General features: G+C 39.9%; 1 protein-coding gene across 16 annotated transcripts in view; it reads right to left on the reverse strand.

Annotated features, from left to right (window-relative positions):
- Positions 1-9,835: 9,835 nt before the first annotated feature.
- The window catches only part of CTNND1 (catenin delta 1), a 58,786-nt gene continuing 46,110 nt past the window's right edge, over positions 9,836-22,511 (reverse strand). For 6 of the 16 annotated variants that reach the window (XM_032283331.1, XM_032283329.1, XM_032283338.1 and 3 more), the window contains 9 exons: positions 21,489-21,616; positions 20,897-21,047; positions 19,995-20,187; positions 19,534-19,648; positions 18,257-18,344; positions 14,669-14,731; positions 13,503-13,606; positions 13,006-13,093; positions 9,836-12,709 (listed from right to left, as the gene is read on the reverse strand). In XM_032283331.1, the coding sequence (XP_032139222.1) occupies positions 13,037-13,093; positions 13,503-13,606; positions 14,669-14,731; positions 18,257-18,344; positions 19,534-19,648; positions 19,995-20,187; positions 20,897-21,047; positions 21,489-21,616 (899 nt within the window). In that variant the 3' untranslated portion in view covers positions 9,836-12,709; positions 13,006-13,036. The remainder of the gene's footprint in view (positions 12,710-13,005; positions 13,094-13,502; positions 13,607-14,668; positions 14,732-18,256; positions 18,345-19,533; positions 19,649-19,994; positions 20,188-20,896; positions 21,048-21,488; positions 21,617-22,511) is intronic. The other 10 variants (XM_032283334.1, XM_032283332.1, XM_032283343.1 and 7 more) reach the window with 5 other exon arrangements.

Consider the following 22,511-nt stretch of genomic DNA (forward strand, 5'->3'; position numbering starts at 1 on the left):
AGAAGTCTTTGTTAAGTCTGACATCTGTCCCTCTCACAAGTAGTTTCTGTTGACTGATTTTTATCCCGCATATAGATCACACTTTCCTGTTTCCTTGTCATTAATGTTGGAAACAAATGCTTCCGATAATATATTGTAGAAGTTCTGGCTATCAGTCCCCTCCTTCTGCCACCAAGTTTGTTATTATTGTATGCCTGTTTGTACATTGTCTGGCTGGACTATTTTAGTGAAGTCTGTTTCCTTCACACTGTAAAGCCTCTGATGTTGTTTCTCTGAGGATGCAACATTGGGCATATGCACAGCCACCCTAGGATGTCAGTGATGTTATTTTAACAGGACTCTCTTCTGCTGCTTCTTCCGTTGATCACTCCCAACTCTTAGGCTTCACTAATTGTCAGCTGATTGCGCTATTGTTTATGACAATGTCCTAGGACATAAATTGCTCCACAGCTAATCCAATTAAATTAAGACTTCTTTGCAAGGTACATTTTTGAGATGCATGTTTAAGGTTTGTTCTGTCCCCAGGAGGGCTCTTCTTAGCTATCCTTTTCCCTGATTCTCTTTGGTAAACTAGTTGGTCAATGGGTTAGCTTGTATCCATCATAAAGCCACCAGCTGCCTCTTAATTGCTTTCTAATGAAACTGCCATTGTTTGAGAGAACCCTTAGACTTGAGCTTCCCTACATCCTGTATCAAACTTTGTTCCTTATGGGAAGACTTTAGATTTCTTTGTTTAGAGCCTGCCTCTCCCTCTAGGAAAAATACCAGAGCTACAGTTTCAGAGCTGAGGGGTGTGGCTAGAAATGAATGGTGTGCTTCTCTCTGGGTAACAGCTCTGCTTTAGGCAAACTAATTGTTCCATCCTCTGACCTCCCCTCGCTCTGCTACTTGACTCTAAGTCCCCATTTGTCCTTATTGTATTCGGAATTGAGCTCAGTACTGCAGTGAAGTCTCTTTCATCTGTCCTTACTGCCTCTAGTGTCCTGCTCCATTTAACACTCCTCACACTAATGTTCCAGAAGTGAAACCCACAAAACAATTTTTTGAACACTCTATGTCATATATAGTTTCTAAGCCCGTAAACCATGGAATTAAAAATGTACAAATTGTCAAATGTGTTACTTGAGTATCACATGTATTACTGGTATACTTCTAGGGCATTACATAATGTATTACATTTCTTTTCATTTCATTCCAAATCCCCATCCTGAGTCCATCTCTCACAAAGACTTTTCCCTGTGGAAGTTTTTTGTTTTTTTCTTTTTGTTTTTTTTGAGATGGAGTCCCACTCTGATGCCCAGGCTGGAGTGCAGTGGCACAATCTCAGCTCACTGCAACCTCATCTCCTAGGTTCAAGCAATTCTCTTGCCTCAGCCTCCCAAGTAGCTAGGACTACAGGTGTGCACCACCATGCCCAGCTAATATTTTGTATTTTTTTAGTAGAGACAGGGTTTCACCATGTTGGCCAGGGTAGTCTAGAATACCCAACCTTAAATGATCTGTCTGCCTCGGCCTCCCAAAGTGCTGGGATTACAGGTGTGAACCACTGCACTTGGCCATGATTTTAAAGTCTCTAGAATTTTACATGTCTGCTACTATTATCTCTAAAACTTTTCTGTGGGTTTCTTACCTGTCTTCTCAGCACACTGTCAGCTACCAGAGGCATAGATATACAGTTCAACTCATGTTAGTGGCTGGCTCAGCAGCACAACAGTGTCAAGTAAATAAAAATGCAGCAAATATCTGAGACTTACCAATGTGCATGGCATAATCCTGCTCAAAGGCAAGAGTCTAGACACCCTAAGTGAGCTCTGCATTCTTCAGTACATGCTAATAATCCTAGGTAGCAACAGGGAATAAAAATGGAAGCATTACCCCATATAACTCATCATAATTTTAAAAATATACAACTGTGCTTCTCCCACATATATGCAAAATGTAGGCAAAATGATTTTCAATGAAACATTATTTGATGAAGCAAAAATCGGAAATAACAAAAATGTCCATCAATAGGGAAAATATCAAATAAATTTAGTGGGGTCATATAACAGAATACTATCTATAGGGACTGATATGAGCAGACGTTCAAATCATATTGTTGAGATTACAGAACAATACTCACAGAATCATCACTATTTATTTAAAGAAGGAAGGGAGGCAAGAAAGGAGGGAGGGAGGGAGGGAGGAAGAAAGGGAGAGAAAGAGAAAGGGAAGGGTAGGAAGGGAGGGAGGGAGGAAGAGAGGAAGGAAGGAAGGAAAGAAGGAAGGGAGGGAGGGACGAAGAAGGGAGGGAGGGAGGGAGGGAGAAAGGGAGGAAGGGAAGGAAGGAAGGAAAGAAGGAAAAGAAAGAAAGTAAAAGAAAGAAAACAAGAGAGAGGGAGGAAGGGAAGGAAGGAAGGAAAGAAGGAAAAGAAAGAAAGTAAAAGAAAGAAAACAAGAGAGAGGGAGGGAGGGAAGGAAGGAAGGAAGAGAGAAAGGGAAGAAGGGAACTGTGCATGTAAAAGTATCTATCTTTATGCCTATAAATATATAGGAGGGAAATATTAACAGCAAATATTTCTCTGTGAAAAGCAAAAATGGAAGTGGAGATGCAGAGGGAAAGGGAAGGCTTTGATGCTTTATTTACTTCTATGTTGTTTGAATTTCCTATTCATTAAAAAAAGTTAAAAAAAATTTTAATAATTAAAAAAAAACAAAGTAACTAAATAGGAAAGAAAACGCACTGATATCAGGAAGATCTGAGTTGGAAATTCAGCTCTGCCACTTACTGGGTGACCCTGTACAACTCTGTCCTCTCTGCCTCAGCTTCATTGTCGCTACAGTAGAGATCAGCATCAACCTCCTACAATGCTGTGTATGAGAAGTCTTCTATCAGTCTCTGGCAACCCGTTGGTACTCAATAAATCTTAGTACATGTTCTCTTCTCTTCTGAATAGATGATTGTGTATTGGGATTTGAGGAGCACTGAGAACACCTCCTCCTACCATTGGCACTACACCAAATACTACTAATCATAACAAAAACTACTATTTATTAAGTTTGCATCATGTGTCTGTTACTCTTCCAAGTGCTTTATAGGCTTTCTCTCATTTAAACTACACAATAATCTTATGAGATAGGCAGCATTATTATCCCCATATTATGAATCAAAATAGTCGGAATTTATAATCAAGTTTTCTTTTTTTTGAGACAAGTTTTCGCTCTGTCACCCAGGCTGGAGTGCACTGGTGCCATCTTGGCTCACTGCAACCTCTGCTGCCCAGGATCCAGTGATTCTCATGCCTCAGCCTCCCCAGCAGCTGGGATTATATGTGCGCCATGCCCAGCTAATTTTTGTATTTTTAGTAGAGACTGGGTTTCACCATGTTGGCCAGGCTGGTCTTGAACTCCTGACCTCAAGTGATCCATCCTCTTCGACCTCCCAAAGTGCTGGGATTATAGGCATGAGCCACTGTGCCTGGCCTATAATCAAGTTTTGATGACTCCAAAATTTACATTCTTAACAACTATACTTCATTCATTGACATTTTTGAAGACCTTGGCTGGGCACAGTGGTTCATGCCTGTGATCCCAGAACTTTGGGAAGCAGAGGTGGAAGGTTCACTTGAGCAGCCCAGGAGTTCGAGACCAGCCTGGACAACATAGTAAGACCCTGTTTCTACAAAAAATAAAAATTAAAAAAAATTAGCTGGGCATGGTGGCTCCCACCTGTGGTCCCAGATTCAGAAGGCTGAAGCAGAAGGATTGCTTGGACCCAGGAGGCTGAAGTGGCAGTGAGACTGATTGCACCACTGCGCTCCAGCCTGGGTGACACAGTGAGACCCTCTCTCAAAAAAATTTTAAAAATTAAAATAATTTAAAAGACCTTCATATATGAGCAAATTGCTTTGCCAATTTAGACACCTCTCAGCCATGTATAAATAGCTTTTCCAACACATTATTAGACAATAGCATTGAAAAATTTCTGACTAATTTGATAAGCCCAAAAAGTAGAAATACTTTATTGTTTTTATTTGCACTTATTTTATTACTGGCAAGAGTAAACACTTTTCCATATATTATTTGTTCTATAGCTTTTATTAATTATCTGTTCAAGTCTTTTGGCTATATATATGTGCATATATATGACAAATGTATATGTATATATCAGCTTTGCATATAATGAACACATCTAATAGTTTATCATATATGCTGAAAATATTTTGCCATCTTTTAATATCTCATTTTATTTTGTTTATGTAGGTAACTTTTAAATGCCTGTGTACTCTATCTTTTCCTTCTTGATTTGCTCAATCATTTAGAAGTTTGTAAGTTATAAAACTGAAAGTACAGCCACAGACTGAAAGAAAATATTTGCAAAACACTTATCTGATAAGCCAGTTGCTGTGGCTCATGTCCATAATCCTCACACTTTAAGAGGCTGAGGCAGGATGATCACTCAAGCCCTGGAATGCAAGACTAGCCTGGGCAACACAATGAGACTATAGTCCCAGCTACTCAGCAGGCTATGGTGAGACAATCCTTTAAGCCCACAGGGTCAAGGCTGCACTCCAAACTGGGTGACAGAGACCCTGTCTGGAAAACACCTGGCTGTAGTAGCTCACGCCTGTAATCCCAGCCAGGCCAACACGGTGAAACACCATCTCTACTACAAATACAAAAGCTAGTCAGTTGTGGTGCCTGAAATCCTAGCTTCTCAGGAGTCCGAAGCAGCAGAATTGCTTGAACGCGGAAGGCAGAGGTTGCAGTGAGCCAAGATCACACCACTGTACTCCAGCCTGGGCAACAGAGCGAGACTCCGTTTCAAAAAAAAAAAAAATCTACTTATCTGATAAAGGATTGGTATTCAAAATATGTGAAGAACTCTTAAAACTTAATAAATTTTTTAAAAATTTAAAAACGGGCAAAGATCTGAAAACTTCACCAGAGAAGGGGGCCGGGTGAGGTGGCTTAATGCTTGTAATCCCAGCACTTTGGGAGGCCAAGGCGGGTGGATCACGAGGTCAAGCGATCGAGACCATCCTGGTCAACATGGTGAAACCTCGTCTCTACTAAAAATACAAAAAATTAGCTGGGCATGGTGGCGCGTGCCTGTAATCCCAGCTACTCAGGAGGCTGAGGCAGGAGAATTGCTTGGATCCGGGAGGTGGAAGTTGCAGTGAGCTGAGATCGTAGTCACTACACTCCAGCCTGGGGAACAGGGCAAGACTCCGTCTCAAAATAATAATAATAATAATAATAATAATAATATATATGAAGCCTAGCACAAAGGTTAACCCCCAAAATATTTGCTATTATGTATATATTCATGTCATTCCCCTATGTATGGGGTTCATGTGATTAAATGTCAATATATTCAAAGTACTTAGAAAGCTTTACACATCACTAAATGTTAGCTGTTAACATTACTGAATAAACCAGAAATATTCTTTTCTATACTATGACCTAGACTAAGCCACCATTATCCCTTGCCTAGAATCTTGCAGTTCCGGATCAACCAGTCTTTTCCTCTCCATACTCTTCTCTATAGCTAGTGATCTAACGGACTTCACTGCTTAAAACCCTTTGCCCTCAGGGTAATTTGCCAAACATTCCTTGAGGACAAAGGCCTGTGCTCACAATATGTCTATTACCAGTATAGGGCCTAGCATACAACAAAGTACTTAATAAATACATGTAGCTTTTTATTCATTCTTTCATTCAATTAAATCCCTTTATATTTCTCCTGAGCTCTGCCCAAAGATTACTCCTTTCTTTATCTCTTGAGGTTTCTGGCACACAAAAAAAACCTTGGTATCTTGTGGGGGAGTCTTTTCCCATCCTGGTTCGGAAAAGTCTATGTGTTGTCACAAGCACTACCAGACTAAACAGATGCTTCCACACAGGCATGCCACATAGTAATCTCTAAGCCCTTAACATTCACTCTTGCAAGAGTCATTCCTAAATGTCCTAATGCTTAAGCACCTAGAACAGAGCCTGGACAAAAGAGGTCTAAGTACCCACCAAATGACTAAGGCTATCTTTCCCTAATCTAGGGTGTGGACATGTATACCACTTGCTTGATATTTTGAGTTCCCCTTGAAATCATCCCAGAAGTAGTTGGACATAATAACTGAGCAATCACATAGCTAATTATATCATATTAACATAGAAGCACCTGGTGATAAATACAATAGTAATAATACACTATATGCCAGGTACTCCTTTAAGTGAAATTACATTCCTAATCTCTTTAAATCTTCACAATATGTAGACATTATTCTTCCCATGATGGAGGATACCAAATGCTTTAGAAATCTGTTCAAGGTCACACAGCTAAGTAGCACAGTAAGGACTTGAATTCAGGCAATCTGGTTCCACAGCCTGAATTTAGTGCTGAGTAGTTTAACATAGATGGTCATTCTGAATGATCTCAAAAATTTGAGCTAGATTTCAGAGTCACCTCAATAAAAATAAAAAATTAAAGTAAAAGGCATTTGAATAAGAGAGTAGATAGCACATCTTGATCCCATATATAATCTAAGCTTGTATCACTAGTATAGACATGCTGTAAGTACACCATAAGGGACAGAGAAATGTCTGTTGCAAATGTGTGACATTGTAATGTAGCACCAATTCAAAATTTGGATCAATGTCCCTGAGTAAGCCCTTCTTGGTGCCCAGGAAATGATGACCCAGAGATGAGCTTGAATAGCCCAATGCCTCCCCGTGACCTCTCTCACTCCAAAGCCAGTGGTACCTAAATATGAAACATCTTCATGTCAAAGGGTAGCCTCCAGCTCTAGTCCAGCCCTACTCTGGGTCAGTTGGGATATAGAGAGGCTACTCAGACAAATAACTTTGCAATTTCATCAGCAAGATATGAAAGCATTTGTACTGACTCTTTCAGCCAGGCTGACCAACTCATATACCAGCCAGATTTTTATTTAACTTTTGCTTTTATGGAAATTGTCTTGGAGCTATTCCCTTTGTCCCTATTCTTGTTCTTCACTCTGCTCTTTGCTGCACACAGCTACTTCACTTGCCACATGCTATACTCCAGTGCTGTGATATAAAGGTGGGTTCTTCACTGCCACCTACCACCACTGCCCTGTGGGCTCAGCTTGTTCCATCAGATGCAGCACCAGTCCTAAGTTTGCCCACTCTCCTTTTGCTTTCTTCCCTCTCTACTTGTTTGGAGGTTTTATGTCTTATATTCATTCTTTAATGGTTATTCCAGCTAATATTTATTAGGTTGGTGCAAAAATAATTGCAGTTTTTGCCATTTCGATGCAATTACTTCTGTATCAACCTATTTAGCTTTTCAAGTCTTATCAGTATCTTTACTTTCCTCCTGAATAGAACCTGAAAATTAGTGTTTTAATCTCTCCCTCAACTTCACATGCTATTGTTGTCCAGCATTTTCATTCTGTGTTTCTCTCCCATAAATTAAGCATTCTTCTTACAGTGAAGGCTTTACCAGTGTTCTTTCTTGCATCTGATTCTCCATCTGAGATCATTTTCCTTCCACCTCAAGGACATCCTTTTGTGAGTGAAAACTCTACTTTTGCCTGAAAATGTTTTTATTAGCTCCTTCTTTTAAAAGTGTCACTGGGGGTAAGCTTTCATGGCAAGTTCCTTTTTTTCTTAAAATCATGAAGATAAATTTGTTTCCTGGCTTTCATTGTTGACACAGAAGTCACCCATCTGGCTGGTTTTCTACAGGTAGTCTGTATTTTCTCTCTAGAGAAATTTTCTTTGGTTTTTTGTACCTCACCCTGATGTATTAGATAAGTTGGCTTATCTTGCTTGAGATTCACTGGGCTCCCTAAGTCTGAGGTTTGATGCCTTTCATTCAATCCTAAAAAATTTCTCTTTGAATATTGCCTCCGCCATCTCCCGATGTTCCAAATAATGTATATTAGATCTTACTTGTCATCTCAACCTCTTGCCTATTTTCTATTCTCTCTTTATCTGGAATGCATTCTGTATAATTTCTTATCTTCCAATTCACAAATCCTCCTTCAATTTGTCTAATCTATTTAATCCACCTATTGACTTTTTACCTCATATATTTTTCACCTCTAATTCAAAGTCTTTTCCACTTCTAATTCAAAGGGTTCATTAATCGTTATTTCATTATAGTCTGTGCAACAATGCCAACATCTGAAGAATTTTTTAAAAATCAGCTTCTGCGTCTCCATTTTCACTCATTGTGCCTTCTTCGCTCAGCTTCTCATTTTTTAGCAAGACCACTCATTTGCCTTGAAAGTATCTATGGGAATTGTTCTGAGGCCTTAGGGGAATTGCATTTGCTTCTGGAAATCATCTGGAAGCATAAACAAAGTTTGGACTGAAAGCCCACAGAAGGCCATTTGTGGTTATGAATTGTCAGGTAGGATACTCTATACCTTCCGCACGGCACTAAGGTAGAGACAAATGGGTTCCTTGCTGCCCCCTTCTATGGAGTGTTTATTTCTTGTTCACCTTTACACCAAGGGTGTCAGCTTTATGAGAGAACCCACTAGATTTCTCATTTCCTGTTGTCCTTACTTTGTGTAATCACTAAAATAGGTTATGGTCTGCTGAATTTGGCAAAAATTCTGAGGAAAAGCTAGCTTTGGCAGTTACTTCTGAGGATCCCAGCTTTTGCTTCATTTTGAAGATCTGTAGGCTCCTTACTTTTGTGCCTTCTCAGCAATATGTTTAAAATTTTTTTTTTATAAATATAGTCACCCAGAATCTTGGTTGCTTCTGCTGAAAGGACTTTTCAGAATATCTAATCCAGCATACTGCCAAAAACAGAACCCTGAATTAGTTCCAAATATGCACACCAACACACTTCCCCTGCACTGATTCTGCCAACAGAGTGAACTATAAGACCAACGCTAAGCCTGCCTTCAAGGTGAAAGGAAAAAATTGAGGTGAAGACAAAAAGTGGGTAACTGACTGACACATCACCACAAATATCCCATATTTTTTTCTCCTCAGGTACAAATGTTTTATGGCACTGTCCATTACCACTAGCGATAGAGGGGAAAGACAGCAAGGTAGTAATACCTTTGTGTCCTAAATGAAAGTGGAATAATCTGTCCTTTTTCAACAATAAAGATAGAGAAGTATATGGAGATAAGTATAGCACTTTTTCTCAGATAAAATTTTTTTTTAAAAAAGCTAGTTGCCACACCAAGTGAGGTCCCAGCTTCGAACTCTGCCACGAAGTGCATCAGTGTCAAGAAACTTGTGAGATGGGGTCTTTACGGATCATTCTGTGTAACATTTCACTGTACTTAGAAAAGAGAGAGAGAAGTGTTTTTAAGATCAGAGATCTTGTCTACGGCCATACTACCCTGAATGCACCCAATCTTGTCTGATCATAGATCTTAGCTATAGAGGATTCTCATGGATTGTAATATATGAGAAAAGATCCATCTGTTTCACTCTCTAATCTAAACCTAACCTTAACACAATGCTTAGCATATAGGAGGCACTTAGCAAATATTTATTGAATGAGATAAAAACAAATGGACCAATCCGGGAGGAAGAGGGAAGAGTAGGGTTTATATCTAGCTCAATGTCAGTGAATAAGAATGTAGCAGGGAAATAAAATGTTGCTGACCAAACAGCCAGGTTTTTCTACGTAGATAAAAATCATCTCAAGCTGGGCTATCAAACCTCTTTAGAAAGTAAACTCTGAATAGCTTTTTGGCTTTGTACTTCATCCTTCTAGTCTAACACTACAATTGTTAGACACAAATCAAGCTTTAAAAGGTAACAGCTAGATTTCCTGGTATCACTTACCCAAAAAAGTTTTCATACCCAAGTTCTAGTTCAATAAAACAAGACAGGACCATCATCAGGAGCAGCTATATAATTTTAATCTAAAGATTTGGGCACACAGAAAGCATTTCACATAAAATCTCTTGAGTCTTTAATTATATGACAGGACATAAGAGCCTCAGAAAAATAAGTATCTTCCCATAGATCTTAATCCTTGGTCTCTGCAGCAAAGATAGTCCCTGGTAATCCAGGTAATATGGTCTGTAAAATATTAATAAATAGGCCTGTCTATTGATTTCCGACTAAAGGACTGCATATAGCCTAAGAAGCAACATTACGGCCCAGTGATCAGTATTTATATACATGGGCCATTTGATCCTACATTTTTCTATTAGGTAGTTGGGATTGGTAGTTTCTAACCTTCTAGTCCTAAGTGTAAGAGGGCTACGTATTACAGTGGGCTTTATTCAATGTTAGTTTTGTAAAATGTTGCAAAAGAATTTCAGTAAAGTAAGTCATTAATTCTTTACGCTTGTTTCCTAAGTTAGCAATAAGCTCCCATGCTCAACTTCAGCCACATTTAATTTTTAAGAATCTTCAAGAGAAAAAAAATGTTTCACATATAGTTAACAAGAACGTTGCTTCATAAGAGTTGGGGCTGAGCTCAAAATAAATCCTGGTATAACCTCCTTCTGGTTGCTCTGGAAAGAAGGACACTGATACATAAGGAAGTAACAAAGATGAAAAGCAGGGAAGAAATAACAGCTTGAAGTGAAGAAATGACACAGACCCCCCACATACACACTTTAAAAACTTTATTTATATAAAAAACTCATTTGTTTTTAAAAGCATTAACAAGAGAGAAAGAAAAGAGAAAAGGTATGGAGCAGAACACAAGCCCCTTAGTAGTGTTCGGTGGGAAGGTGGGATTTTTGGTTCTCTGGAATTGAATGTTTAGTGTTTTTATAAACAAAAGAGGAAAAAAAAGTTAAAGGTCCCCAAAAGCCCATGGCTGTTCTATTACCCACACCCCACCGAGAAAAAAGAGCACCAGGAAAAGAGCAGAAGAAGACAAGAGAAATCAAGAGTGGAGCCAGGTCTGGATGAGGCAATTTCCCCTGAGCAGTGTGCTCTTAGGGTCACGGAGAGCAAAAGGCTCCTTTTTGCCAGAAAAGGTAGATGAAAGTGGGAGGAAATGGGAAGGGGGAAAAAGGTAAATAAGGAATTTTAATGCACAAGTAAAGGGAGTGGTGGGTTGTGCACTTTTCTCCTACCCCATAGCCTCAATATATAAGGGAAGGGGAAGAGAGAAATAAAGAACTCCAGTTGCATGGAACAGAGCTTTTAGATTCGATTAAGGGGAGAAGGCAAATAAGGAAAAGGATTTTAAAAATAATAATAATCAACCCGCATAGCAGCTGATTTCTCTAGCCCAACCTGCTAATTAATATATGCTAAAGTGAGAGGGGGCAATACTGGAGGGAGGGGAGAATTGGGGAGAGATCAGTTCTCCTTCAGCAATAATGGTAAATTCTGGGCACCTAAGGAGTAAGAGTCACACCACTCACTTCTCACTAACCTTACTCTGAGATTCATCAGAATAGGATTTTTGCAAAATCCCACCCATATACTGTTGAGCAAAAGCTTGCTATGACTGAAATCACGGCTATACCAATCCCCAATGAAGAATTTTGAGGCTCTCTAGGTCACTTCTCTTTTTTCTGCTATTTAGGGCCAATAGTAGGTAAGAAAGCAACAAAATATAATTTGCAAAATTATGAGAAATGAGACTGCAGAGGCAAAGAAAGGCACATGGAAGGGTGGGAGGAGATGCACCCCAGGCCAAAGGCACAAAGAAGAGGCAAGCCAGGGGCAATCCCCACCTTTTAAGGGTAAAAGGGACAGGAGTTATGTACATCAAGTCCTTTAGTTTGCCAACCAATCCAGGGCAGAGGCAAGGGACAGGCCTATAAGGATAGGAAAAGGAGAAACGGGAGGGGGGAAGCCAGCTTTGAAGCTTCCTGCCAGTTTCAGACTAATTGCTTCATGTACATTCCTACTAGCTCTTCCTAGAGGTCTTCTTCATCCCCAAAACACATCTTTCTGCTCCTTCTAAACCAAAAGTCTTCCTTGACATTCTCCCCTTTCTACAGCCTCTTGGAAATGGTCAGGCCAACTCAGCAGACATAACACAGGGCAGGAGAGGTGGGTTAAGGACAGCCTCTGTTAAGGGGCAGCAGCAATAGCCCAGGGTTGGCATGAGGCTTGCAGAAGAGATGGTATCTGTAGGTTCTTGATGGTCCCTGCCTTGGAGATGAGGAGAGCAAGGTTTCTTAATCCCAGTTCTAGGAGACCTTCACTTACTCAAGGGTTTTTGCCAGGTGGAATGTGCCAATGTTGCCAGCCTTCTTTGCTTCAAAAATAGCCATTAGGAGTAAGGAAAGAGCTCACACTTTCCCCTCTCTAAAAGAAAATAAAAGTCCCTTCCCCACCAGGAAAAAAATCTTAAGAATCATCAGTTTATCAGACTGCTGGACATTGCATATACAGCATGTAACTTCCAATTCTTCCCATGGCTTCCAGTGAAGATTCCCATTCTCTCCCTCCCTCCCTCCACAAAATGCCAGGAGTTCCAGGGAGAACTGGCAAAAAAAGAACTAATCTGCAGCAGTTTCTCAAGATATGCAAACAACTGAATCAGGCTTCTTGGGAGAAAATGGAGGGAATGGGGAAGGGGGAGGCACTGGGGCAATTAAACTTCACCGGAAGAAGTTGGGAGCTGATGGAAGGAAGGCAGCCACTTGGGCTGTAAGGGCAGGAGGCAGCCTGGCAGTTGGCACAATAGTCCAGCGAAGAAAAAGGAAAATCATCATTTTGTCCATTTCACCACCAAAAAATAAAAGTACATATAAGCCCAGATGGAATGGAGATAGTGGTGCTAAATCTTCTGCTGTGAAGAAAAAAGAGAAAGAGAAAGATGTTAATGGGGTTAGGATTAAGGAGACCCCCCTAAAAAAAAGTTGAACAAATCTGGAGAAAGGAAAGCAGTACATAATAGAGAATCAGATCACCAGCTGCATGTCCCAGACTCTTAGGAGGTAATAATCACAAAAGCAGAACCCTCGAGCACCATGTGGCTGAGACTAGTGTGTCTCTGGCATGATCAGATCAGCGTGATTGGCAAATTGCTGGCACACAGGAACCTCCTTCCTGAAGGACAATTTTGGGGGTGACTGAAGGACATACCATGGAGGGGTAAGACACTTGGCCCCCCTCATCATCCAAAAACCAACACATCCAACTCTTCCTCCAGAGATTCCTGCCCCTCGTCCTGCTGTGAACACATGCAATTTGTTAGTATGAGTAGAGACAGGAACCTCAAGAGTGTGTGCCAGACCGAGAGAAACTCTGAAAATTTGTAAACTCAAACAAAACAAGATAAAATAGTAAGAAAAGGGCAAAACATTCATAAACAGGCAGGGAGAGGAAGAAGGTAATGTTTGAAAAAAGGTCAGTTTGTGTTAGTCATATCAATAATACTTTTACAGACATGCTTCTTCCATTTTGACCACTTAATGGCCTAGGAAATCCCAACATAAATCAAAACTCCTACTTTTTACTAAAACCCCTACCAGAAAAGGATGCCATCTTTCTCTCTGTACTTTTTTTCGTATTTCACAAAACACATAGGCTTCAAAATAGAACTAGCCTTAGACAGATAGCAGTATATAAAGAGAATTTACCATCAAGGGTGTTCCCTTCAATGGCTCCATGTCGCCTAGATCCCCCGATCGATCCAGTGTTCTATTGTGATCTCCTCTCTCATTTAGTGTGGAATAGTTGTTATCTGGTTAAAAAAAAAAAAAAATACACACACACACACACACACACAGAAATATGACATTCCCCTCTACTGTACAATATACATCAAGCAGATAGGTGTAATTAGGCACCATTTTTGGGAACTAAGCTTGCCAAATGCTCCAGAAAGTCACCAAAGTCTGATGGTCCCCAACTTAAAGAACTTGAATCTGACCAGGCACTGTGGTTCACACCTGTAATCCCAGCACTTTGGGAGGTTGAGGTGGGCGGATCACTTGAGGCCAAGAGTTCAACATCAGCCTAGCCAACATGGTGAAACCCTGTCTCTACTAAACATATAAAAATTAGCCAGATGTGATGGTGTACACCTGTAGTCCCAGCTACTCGGGAGGCTGAGGTATGAGAATCAGCCACTGCATTCCAGCCTGCATAACAGAGTGAGACTCTGTCTCAAAAAAATAAAAAAGGATTTGAATCTTGAATCTAAGAAGACAATATGTATAAAATACCCAGAATATGACACTATAATAAAGCTAAACAAGTGGTCTGTCTGAAAAGGGTATTGGAATTAAAAGAAGAGAGAGTGAAATAAGCTGCAATTGTTAGGAAGGACCTGACAAGGGAGAACAGGACTTAAGTTTTTGGAGATAGAGAATTTAGAAAAGCAAAAGGGAAGGACATATCAGTAAGAGGTATTACATGAACAGAATCGAAAAACTGCAGAGTGAAAAGACAGAATAGCAAGCAGAACAGTGGGGCAGAAACAGAATGTATCCATTCACTCCACAGAAGGAGACTGGGGTAGGAATATAATGGGCTATAATTTTAGGGATATGAACTGTAATATGCAGTAATGGCAGAGGTATAGAAAGATTTCTGAAAACCTTTGAGCATGTAGGAATGTGGAAAGTAGATAGATCAGATTTTATTAAATTTCTTTACATCCTTCAAAATGGAAATGATCAGCCAATGTTCTCCCAGGATGGTAAATGGTGAGGGTGTTAGGGAAAAAACTATAGAGCTAGACAGCTCTCCTTAGCCCAGTGAAATATTACTCCACATCTTTAAGCAAGTATTAATCACCTACCTAGCAATTTTGTGTTTGATCCCATATTGCTCATCTGAATTTCTTCCCGATCAGGTTTCTTATCTGTATGAAGTCAGAAAATTATCCATGTCAAAAATAACTCTTCATAATCTGTACACATCATGAAAATTGCTCTCTGGTCCTCCTTCCTTCCCTTCATTCACACTTCTACTTAGCACCAACTATGTGCACCACAATGCCTGGCTAATTTTTAAGTTTTCTGTAGACATTAGGTCTTACTATGTTGCTCAGGCTGGTCTCAAACTCCTGGGCTCAAGTGATCCTCCCATCTCAGTCTCCCAAAGTACTGGGATTATAGGTGTGAGCCAACACACCTGGCCGCTACAGACTCCTTTTGTTGTTGTTGTTGTTGTTGAGACACAGTCTTGCCCTGTCGCCCAGGCTGGAGTGTTAATGGCATAGTCTCGGCTCACTGCAAACTCTGCCTTCCCAGTTCAAACGATTCTCCTGCCTCAGCCTCCACCTCCCAAGTAGCAAGGACTACAGGTACGCGTCACCACCCCCAGCTACCTTTTTGTATTTTTAGTAAATATGGGGCTTCACAATGTTAGTCAGGATGGCCTTTATCTCCTGACCTTGTGATCCACCTACCTCAGCCTCCCAAAGTGCTGGGATTACAGGCATCAGCCACTGTGCCCGGCCCCCTACAGACTCTTAAATCAAAAAACAATTCCATCTAAACTAGCAGTTTTCAAATTAGTTGGTCTCATGGCCCTTTTATAGTCTTAAGAATTATGAGGATCTAAAGAAACTTCATTGGTGTGGGTTATATGTATTAACTGTTACCATACTAAGAAGTCTAAAGTATCTATTTCACTTAACAGTAAACTTATTACATGTTATCATAAATAATCTTTAATAAAATGCTTTTCATTTTTGTACATCTTTTTGAGGTTTGGCTTAGATTCTCAGATCTGCTTCTGCATTCAATCTGTTGTGATATGTTATTGTAGATAACATATATCAAGAAAATTGAGCCTCACACAGATAAAAAGTTGGAAAAGAGGGGATGACTTTAATAGTCTCTTCAGATAACTGTTTATTCTTCTTCTTTTTTTTTTTTTTTTGAGACGGAGTTTCGCTCTTGTTACCTAGGCTGGAGTGCAATGGCGCGATCTCGGCTCACCGCAACCTCCGCCTCCTGGGTTCAGGCAATTCTCCTGCCTCAGCCTCCTGAGTAGCTGGGATTACAGGCACGCGCCACCTTGCCCAGCTAATTTTTTGTATTTTTAGTAGAGACGGGGTTTCACCATGTTGACCAGGATGGTCTCGATCTCTTGACCTCGTGATCCACCCGCCTCGGCCTCCCACAGTGCTGGGATTACAGGCTTGAGCCACCGTGCCCGGCTATTCTTCTTTAATAATATATTAATTAGTAGTAGTTTCTTAAAGGTTAGCAGTAATGTGGAATCTAAAACTAACAATCTGTTCATATTCTGTTTAATTAAAATCCATTGGTCCATCTTGCACTTCTAATGGATCAATTATGTATGTGCGATTGACACATGCACTGGTCACTTACAAAATATTTGGATCAATTATGTATGTGCGATTGACACATCATGCATTGGTCACTTACAAAATATTGCTAAATCAAGTTATCCAGATGTTCAAAATGTTAACACACAGCATTATAAGAGATTTTGAAATCACATTCATTAATATCAAGGATTATTTCATTAGAAAAGTCTTATTTATTTATTTATTTTTAGACAGTCTCTCACTCTGTCGCCCAGGCTGGAGTACAGTGGCACAATCTCAGCCCACTGCAACCTCCACCTCCCAAGTTCAAGCAATTATCCTGCCTCAGCCTCTTGAGTAGCTAGGACTATAGCTACACGCCACCACACCCAGCAAATTTATTTTATTTTATTTTTTTTTTTGTATTTTTGTAATTTAGTAGAGACGGAGTTTCACCATGTTAGCCAGGATGGTTTCCATCTCCTGATCTCATGATCCACCCACCATGGCCTCCCAAAGTGCTGGAATTAAAGGTGTGAGCCACCGCACCCAGTGTATTCATGTATTTTTTAAGACAGGGTCTCGCTCTGTTGCCCAGGCTGGAATACAGTGGCACAATCATGGCTCACTGCAGCTTTGACCACCTGGGCTCAAGTGATCCTCCTGACTCAGCCTTCAAGTATTTGGGACTACAGGCATGTGCCACCATGACCGTCTAATTTTTTTTGTAGAGACACAGTCTCATTATGTTGCTCAGATTGGTCTCAAACTCCTGAACTCACTCGATCCTCCTGCCTCAGCCTCCCAAAGTAATGAGATTATAAATTAGCCACTGCACTCAGCCTAGAAAAGTCTTTTCAGTATTGGGAAGTTACCAGGCTTACAGTGACAAATAAAAGTTTTTCAAAACTATAATTTCCACTTGAAATCTCAGGCAGCAAACATTGTGTTATTTTCCTCAAAATGACAAGCTTATCGCATTCATTTTTGAGAAAATGTCTGCCAAATACACACGTCTGAATAATCCCTTTGTCTACCAGACATTTTTTTTTCAAGTAAAAATGGTTTTCCATTAAAAAAGTGGTTAGTGTGGCTGGATGCAACATGTAATCCTAACACTTGGCCAAGGCAGGAGGATCACTTAAGCCCAGGAGTTCAAAGACCAGCCTGGCTAATATAGGGAAACCCCATCTCAAAATAAATAAATAAATAAACAATTAAAAAGTGGCTAGTCAAACTAGTAACTGAAACAATAACATAAGTATGTTTCCTTAAGACAACCATCATGCTTTGGTTGTCTTAAGCACAGAATATTGAAAAGATACATAATTCAAGGGTAGAAAAATAATAAAATTATTTCTTTTCTTCTCCACTTAAGTGAAAATGGCTCTCTGCTTTTACCTACATGCATGGCAATGAAAAGTACAATGACTCATTCAGCTTTGTGTCACTGCCCTGGTTTGTGCTAAGTCACCAGCAGGAAGCATTACTGCTTTCTGTGCCGTCGGTACAAATGGTAACAGTTTTGGGACTCTCAGACCACACTTTAAAAACCAATAATCAAGGAAAAAGCCAAGTGTAATTAAGGTAATAATGGTCACAATATACATTTTATGTGAAAAAGAAAAAATTTATAAAACAAAATATATAATTCATCTCGGGGGAAAAATGTGTCTGCTCACATGGTAAAAATGTTTAAAAAGATACAAATGGTTTTTCTGTGGATAACAGAAACAAGTGATGTGATTTTTTTCTTATTTTTCTGGTTGTTTATATTTTGTAATTTTAAAATAGTAACCATCTATTACAATATTAGGTATTAAATGGAAATTTAAAAGGAGAAAAAATAGAGAAAATAGAGTAGAGTTCACTTTCCAGTGTTTTTAAGTTCACAAGCAATAGTAAGGGAATCACACCCAGTCTAATTACCTGTTTTGTTTTGATTTCTAATTTCTGCATTACAATCCTGGAGTGAAGAATTATTCCCCTCCCCCAAAAGACCAGCTAATTCAAAAATAAATATATATCCTATTTCTTAGTTAGTAAGCCGCCTAAATAACAGCAGGAGTGGCTAAAAGGAGAGGGTGTGCCTTCTGGATACTGCACCTGATTTTTGGTTCCGGTCAATGAGAGGGAGAGTACTATCATCATATGAATGACTGCTCTGGCTTCGGGAAGCATTGTTTAGATTCACCTAGAGGCAAACACAAAATGCAACAATGTCACGGAATACTGAATTCACCCATATCTTATGCTGTAATGGGCATAAACCTCTAGGTTCCCATTTCCAAATAGAAATATGAAAAAACAACTCATATGGGTTGATAAATACCCTACATAGTGAAACAAACTAGGATATTATGGCTTCTATTTGTGTTCCAGAACAGGAGATTACAAAGGATCCGAACACTGAAACTATCAGAAGAAAACACAATTTCAGAAAACAGTAAAAACCCCCTCAAAAGGCTAGGGTAGATTTGGGCAAAAGTCAAAAAGGCCATTATTCTTCATTATCACCTGCACCTAAAGTATATTATGACATAGAGGGAGACCTGAGCTGCTGTGTTGGCAACAAATGAATTATAGACACACCATCCTTTTGAGGGGTAAACCAATTTTTTTTTTTTTTTTTTTTTTTTTTTGAGACAGGGTCTAGCTCTGTGCCCAGGCTGGAGTGCAGCAGTGTGATCTCAGCTTACTGCAACCTCCATCTCCTGGGATCAAGAGATCCTCCCACCTCAGCCTCCTCAGTTGCTGGGACTACTGGCAAACAACACTACACCTGGCTACTTCTTTTGTTTTTATTTTTGGTAGAGATGGGTTTCAACATGTTGCCCAGGCTGGTCTCACACTCCTAGGCTTAAGCAATCCACCTTTCTCAGCCTCCCAAAGTGTTGAGATTACAGGTGTGAGCCAAATCTGGCCAAATAATTCCTAATTAGGAAATATGGGTCAAAAACAGATTTAACTTTGAGGCCAGGTGCAGTAGCTCACGCCTATAATCCTAGCACTTTGGAAGGCCAAGGCAGGTGGATTGCCTAAGCTCAGGAGTTTAAGACCAGCCTGGCCAACATGGTGAAACTTTGTCTCTACTAAAAATACAAAAAATTAGCTGGGCATGGCGGCATGTCCTGGCTACCAGGGAGGCTGAGGCATGAGAACCACTTGAATCTGGGAGGTGGAGGCTGCAGTGAGCCAAGATTGTACCACTTAACCCCAGTCTGGACAACAAAGCAAGACTCTGTCTCCAAAAGAGAAAGAAAAAAAAAAAATAGATTTAACATGATGGTGAAACGGAAGAAACCGAAGACAACAGAAGCATTCATTATCCTGGGGCCAAAGGGAAAAAAAGGTAAAAGTCTTGGTCTTAAGATTTCCTATACCTGAAAGTCTGATTTCTTCCATCCTTCTTTTTCCAGTGGCTTCCGCAGTTCCTTATATCCCCAGATTGTCTGTAATACAAGTGCTGCTGCTCGAACTTCTTTTTCTGAGCGGTTCCTTTGGAGGAAAGTAACACCATAAGGAATTTGGATAGAAGACCAAGAAAGAAGCTTGGAACCTATATCCTCTAATAACATAAGACTATAAATGCCAAAATGGGTTAAATCAAGTTTTTACTAAATCCTGTATTCTATCCCAAATGGTGACACAAAAAAATGTTTGACATAAGAGTCTATTATCAATTTATGGATCAACATTAAGATAATAGATAATAGAGTGACAGCTCTTCACACTTTACATGTAAATAAGGAAAAAATTTCTCTTTTTCTTAGTAAACAAAAGAGGAAAACAACTCTCCACTCACTCAAATTCTTCTGACTGTAATTTTAGGTGGTAAGCTCACCCTGATTTGTTGATCAACACCAGCTTCTCAATACCCTGTGTCTCTCGAAGCTTTTTGGCAGCCTCCAAGTTCTCAGCGATAACCTCATTGATGGTGTTCAAAATAGAGACCACAGTGTCCTCAGAGAAATTCCAAGAGGAATTCTGCTGTCCTCCTGGCAGATTCTTTACCAAGTTAGGAATAGCATGTTTACCTAGTAAGACAGAAAGAGCATATGCAGAGAGAAAAGACCAAGTCAGGTCACGAAGAGCCTTACAATATACTTAATCGCATTAATCATATCAAGTGTAGCTACTATCCATATGAATCAACTTCATTATCCTATAGATTATCATATCAAAAGGGCTAAGGACCTGAAATGTCACAGATTTACTCTTCTACATATTCCTTTATTTCTTTTCTATTTCAACCACATTGAAATTGTAAATACTGTATATTAAATAAGCTACACAGTCCTTTCAGATACTCTAAGGAAAATAATATCTTGAATATTATAATAATTTAATAGAAGAGTTCAAATGAATTTAAAATATAAATAAATAACCTGGGCTCTGCTAGTAACTAGCTACATTAACTCTGGGCAAACTACTGAACTTCCATGAGTTAAGTAATTTCCTTATCCTATTAAAAAACTGGACTTTCATCAAGTGGTGAGGATTAAATAAACATAAAAGTGTTTAACAATGCCTAGTAACAAAGTAAGTGCTCAATAAATAATAGCAATTATTATTCTAAGAACCCATTAAACTAAAACCCTCACCAACTCTTGCACTCATTACTACAAAGGTGGGGAGGGTCTTTCCCTTCAGTCATTTCAATAAATTCAGTAAATTATTAGACACCTGCAAGACTACAGATACTGTACTAAATTTTAAGGTAAGAGTTAGCATTCAACTCCTTACCAATTAATTCCTTGTTGCGAGCATCTACAGCCAGATTTCTCAGTGCTCCAGATGCAGCTTTCACCACCCGTTCATGTTCATTAGTCAGGAGGTCAGCTATGGCAGAAAGAGCCTTCTCTTGTCGCAGAGCAGAGCGGATGTATCGACCATACTAGAATATCACATTGAAAGGGGTGGGACAAATTACAAATGGCAGCAAACTACTTATCTAAGTTTTCCCATCTCCAAATCCATTTTCTTTTTTCCTTTCAGTGTGGTTTTTTTTTTTTTTTTTTGAGATGGAGTTTGGCTTTATTGCAGTAGCACGATCTCAGCTTACTGCAACCTTCGCCTGCTGGATTCAAGCAATTCTCCTGACTCAGCCTCCCAAGTAGCTGGGATTACCGGTGTGCAGCACCACACTCAGGTGATTTTCATATATTTTTATGAATATATGAAGATGGGGTTTCACCATGTTGGCCACGGTTGGCCAGGCTGGTCTCGAACTCCTGACCTCAGGTGATCCACCCACCTTGGCCTCCCAAAGTGCTAAGATTACAGGCATGAGCCACCACACCTGGCCTCCAAATCCATTTTCTAAAAGGCACTTTACCGTCCAGCGCCCAGCACACAAGTTCTGGATAGCTCCAGCTGAGGCTTCTAGGATGGCAGGAGTCTTGCTCTCCTTGAGAAGTGAGATGTATATCCGAACCACCTCTGGCTGAAATAAGAGCTCATAGCCTGCACAAAAGAGAAAAAGGCAGCAGAGGGTGCTAATCAGTACCAACAAACCAGGCTCTAGCTGGCTGGAGTCCAGACTTAGTACTCTGGGTTGATAGATTTATGCTCCTATACTAACAGGTTCCTTAAACTCTCTCACACCCTCAACAGCAAACTTAGAGGCCAAATTCCATGTCTTAAGAATAACGAATCCATGGTAAGAGTAGAACAAATATCAACTCATTATATTCAACTCCTCTCTTTCCTTCCTTCTTGCCTCTTCTCCCATAGCTTTGCCTTTGGTTCTACTATGAGAACTCAGAGGCTTCGTTTAGCTCACTGATAGCACTCAAGGTTAAAAATTCCTAATCTCAAATCAACTATTTCTAACTCAACCCAGTTATTCTTCCCACCTTTGCAATTACTAAGTAAAAGCGTTCATCACAGATTTAACATTTACAATTTTTATATCCATGGAGAGCTGTGAACTTTGGACTCCCTGTATTGATGAATACAAAGATCCAAACTTCTTAAAGTATAAAAAATAAAAAGTACCTTTTTCTTTTTTTTTGAGACTGAGCCTCGCTCTGTTGCCCAGGCTGGAATGCAGTGGTGCAATCTTGGCTCACTGCAACCTCTGCCTCCCAGGTTCAAGCGATTCTTCTGCCTCAGCCTCCAGAGCAGCTGGGATTACAGACACGTGCCACCACACCCAGATAATTTTTGTATTTTTAGTAGAGATGGGGTTTCACCATGTTGGCCAGGCTGGTCTCAAACTCCTGATCTCAGGTGATCTGCCTGTCTTGGCCTCCCAAAGTGCTGGGATTACAGGCACGAGCCACCGTGCCCAGCCTAAAAAGTATCTTTCTAAAAAGGAGCTTCGTTTAATGGTGAGGTTTAAGTCTCAGGCCCTGTA

This window comes from Sapajus apella, unplaced genomic scaffold (assembly GCF_009761245.1).
Source record: "Sapajus apella isolate SASKATOON/1434 unplaced genomic scaffold, GSC_monkey_1.0 scaffold14, whole genome shotgun sequence".
NCBI classification, from domain to species: domain Eukaryota; kingdom Metazoa; phylum Chordata; class Mammalia; order Primates; family Cebidae; genus Sapajus; species Sapajus apella.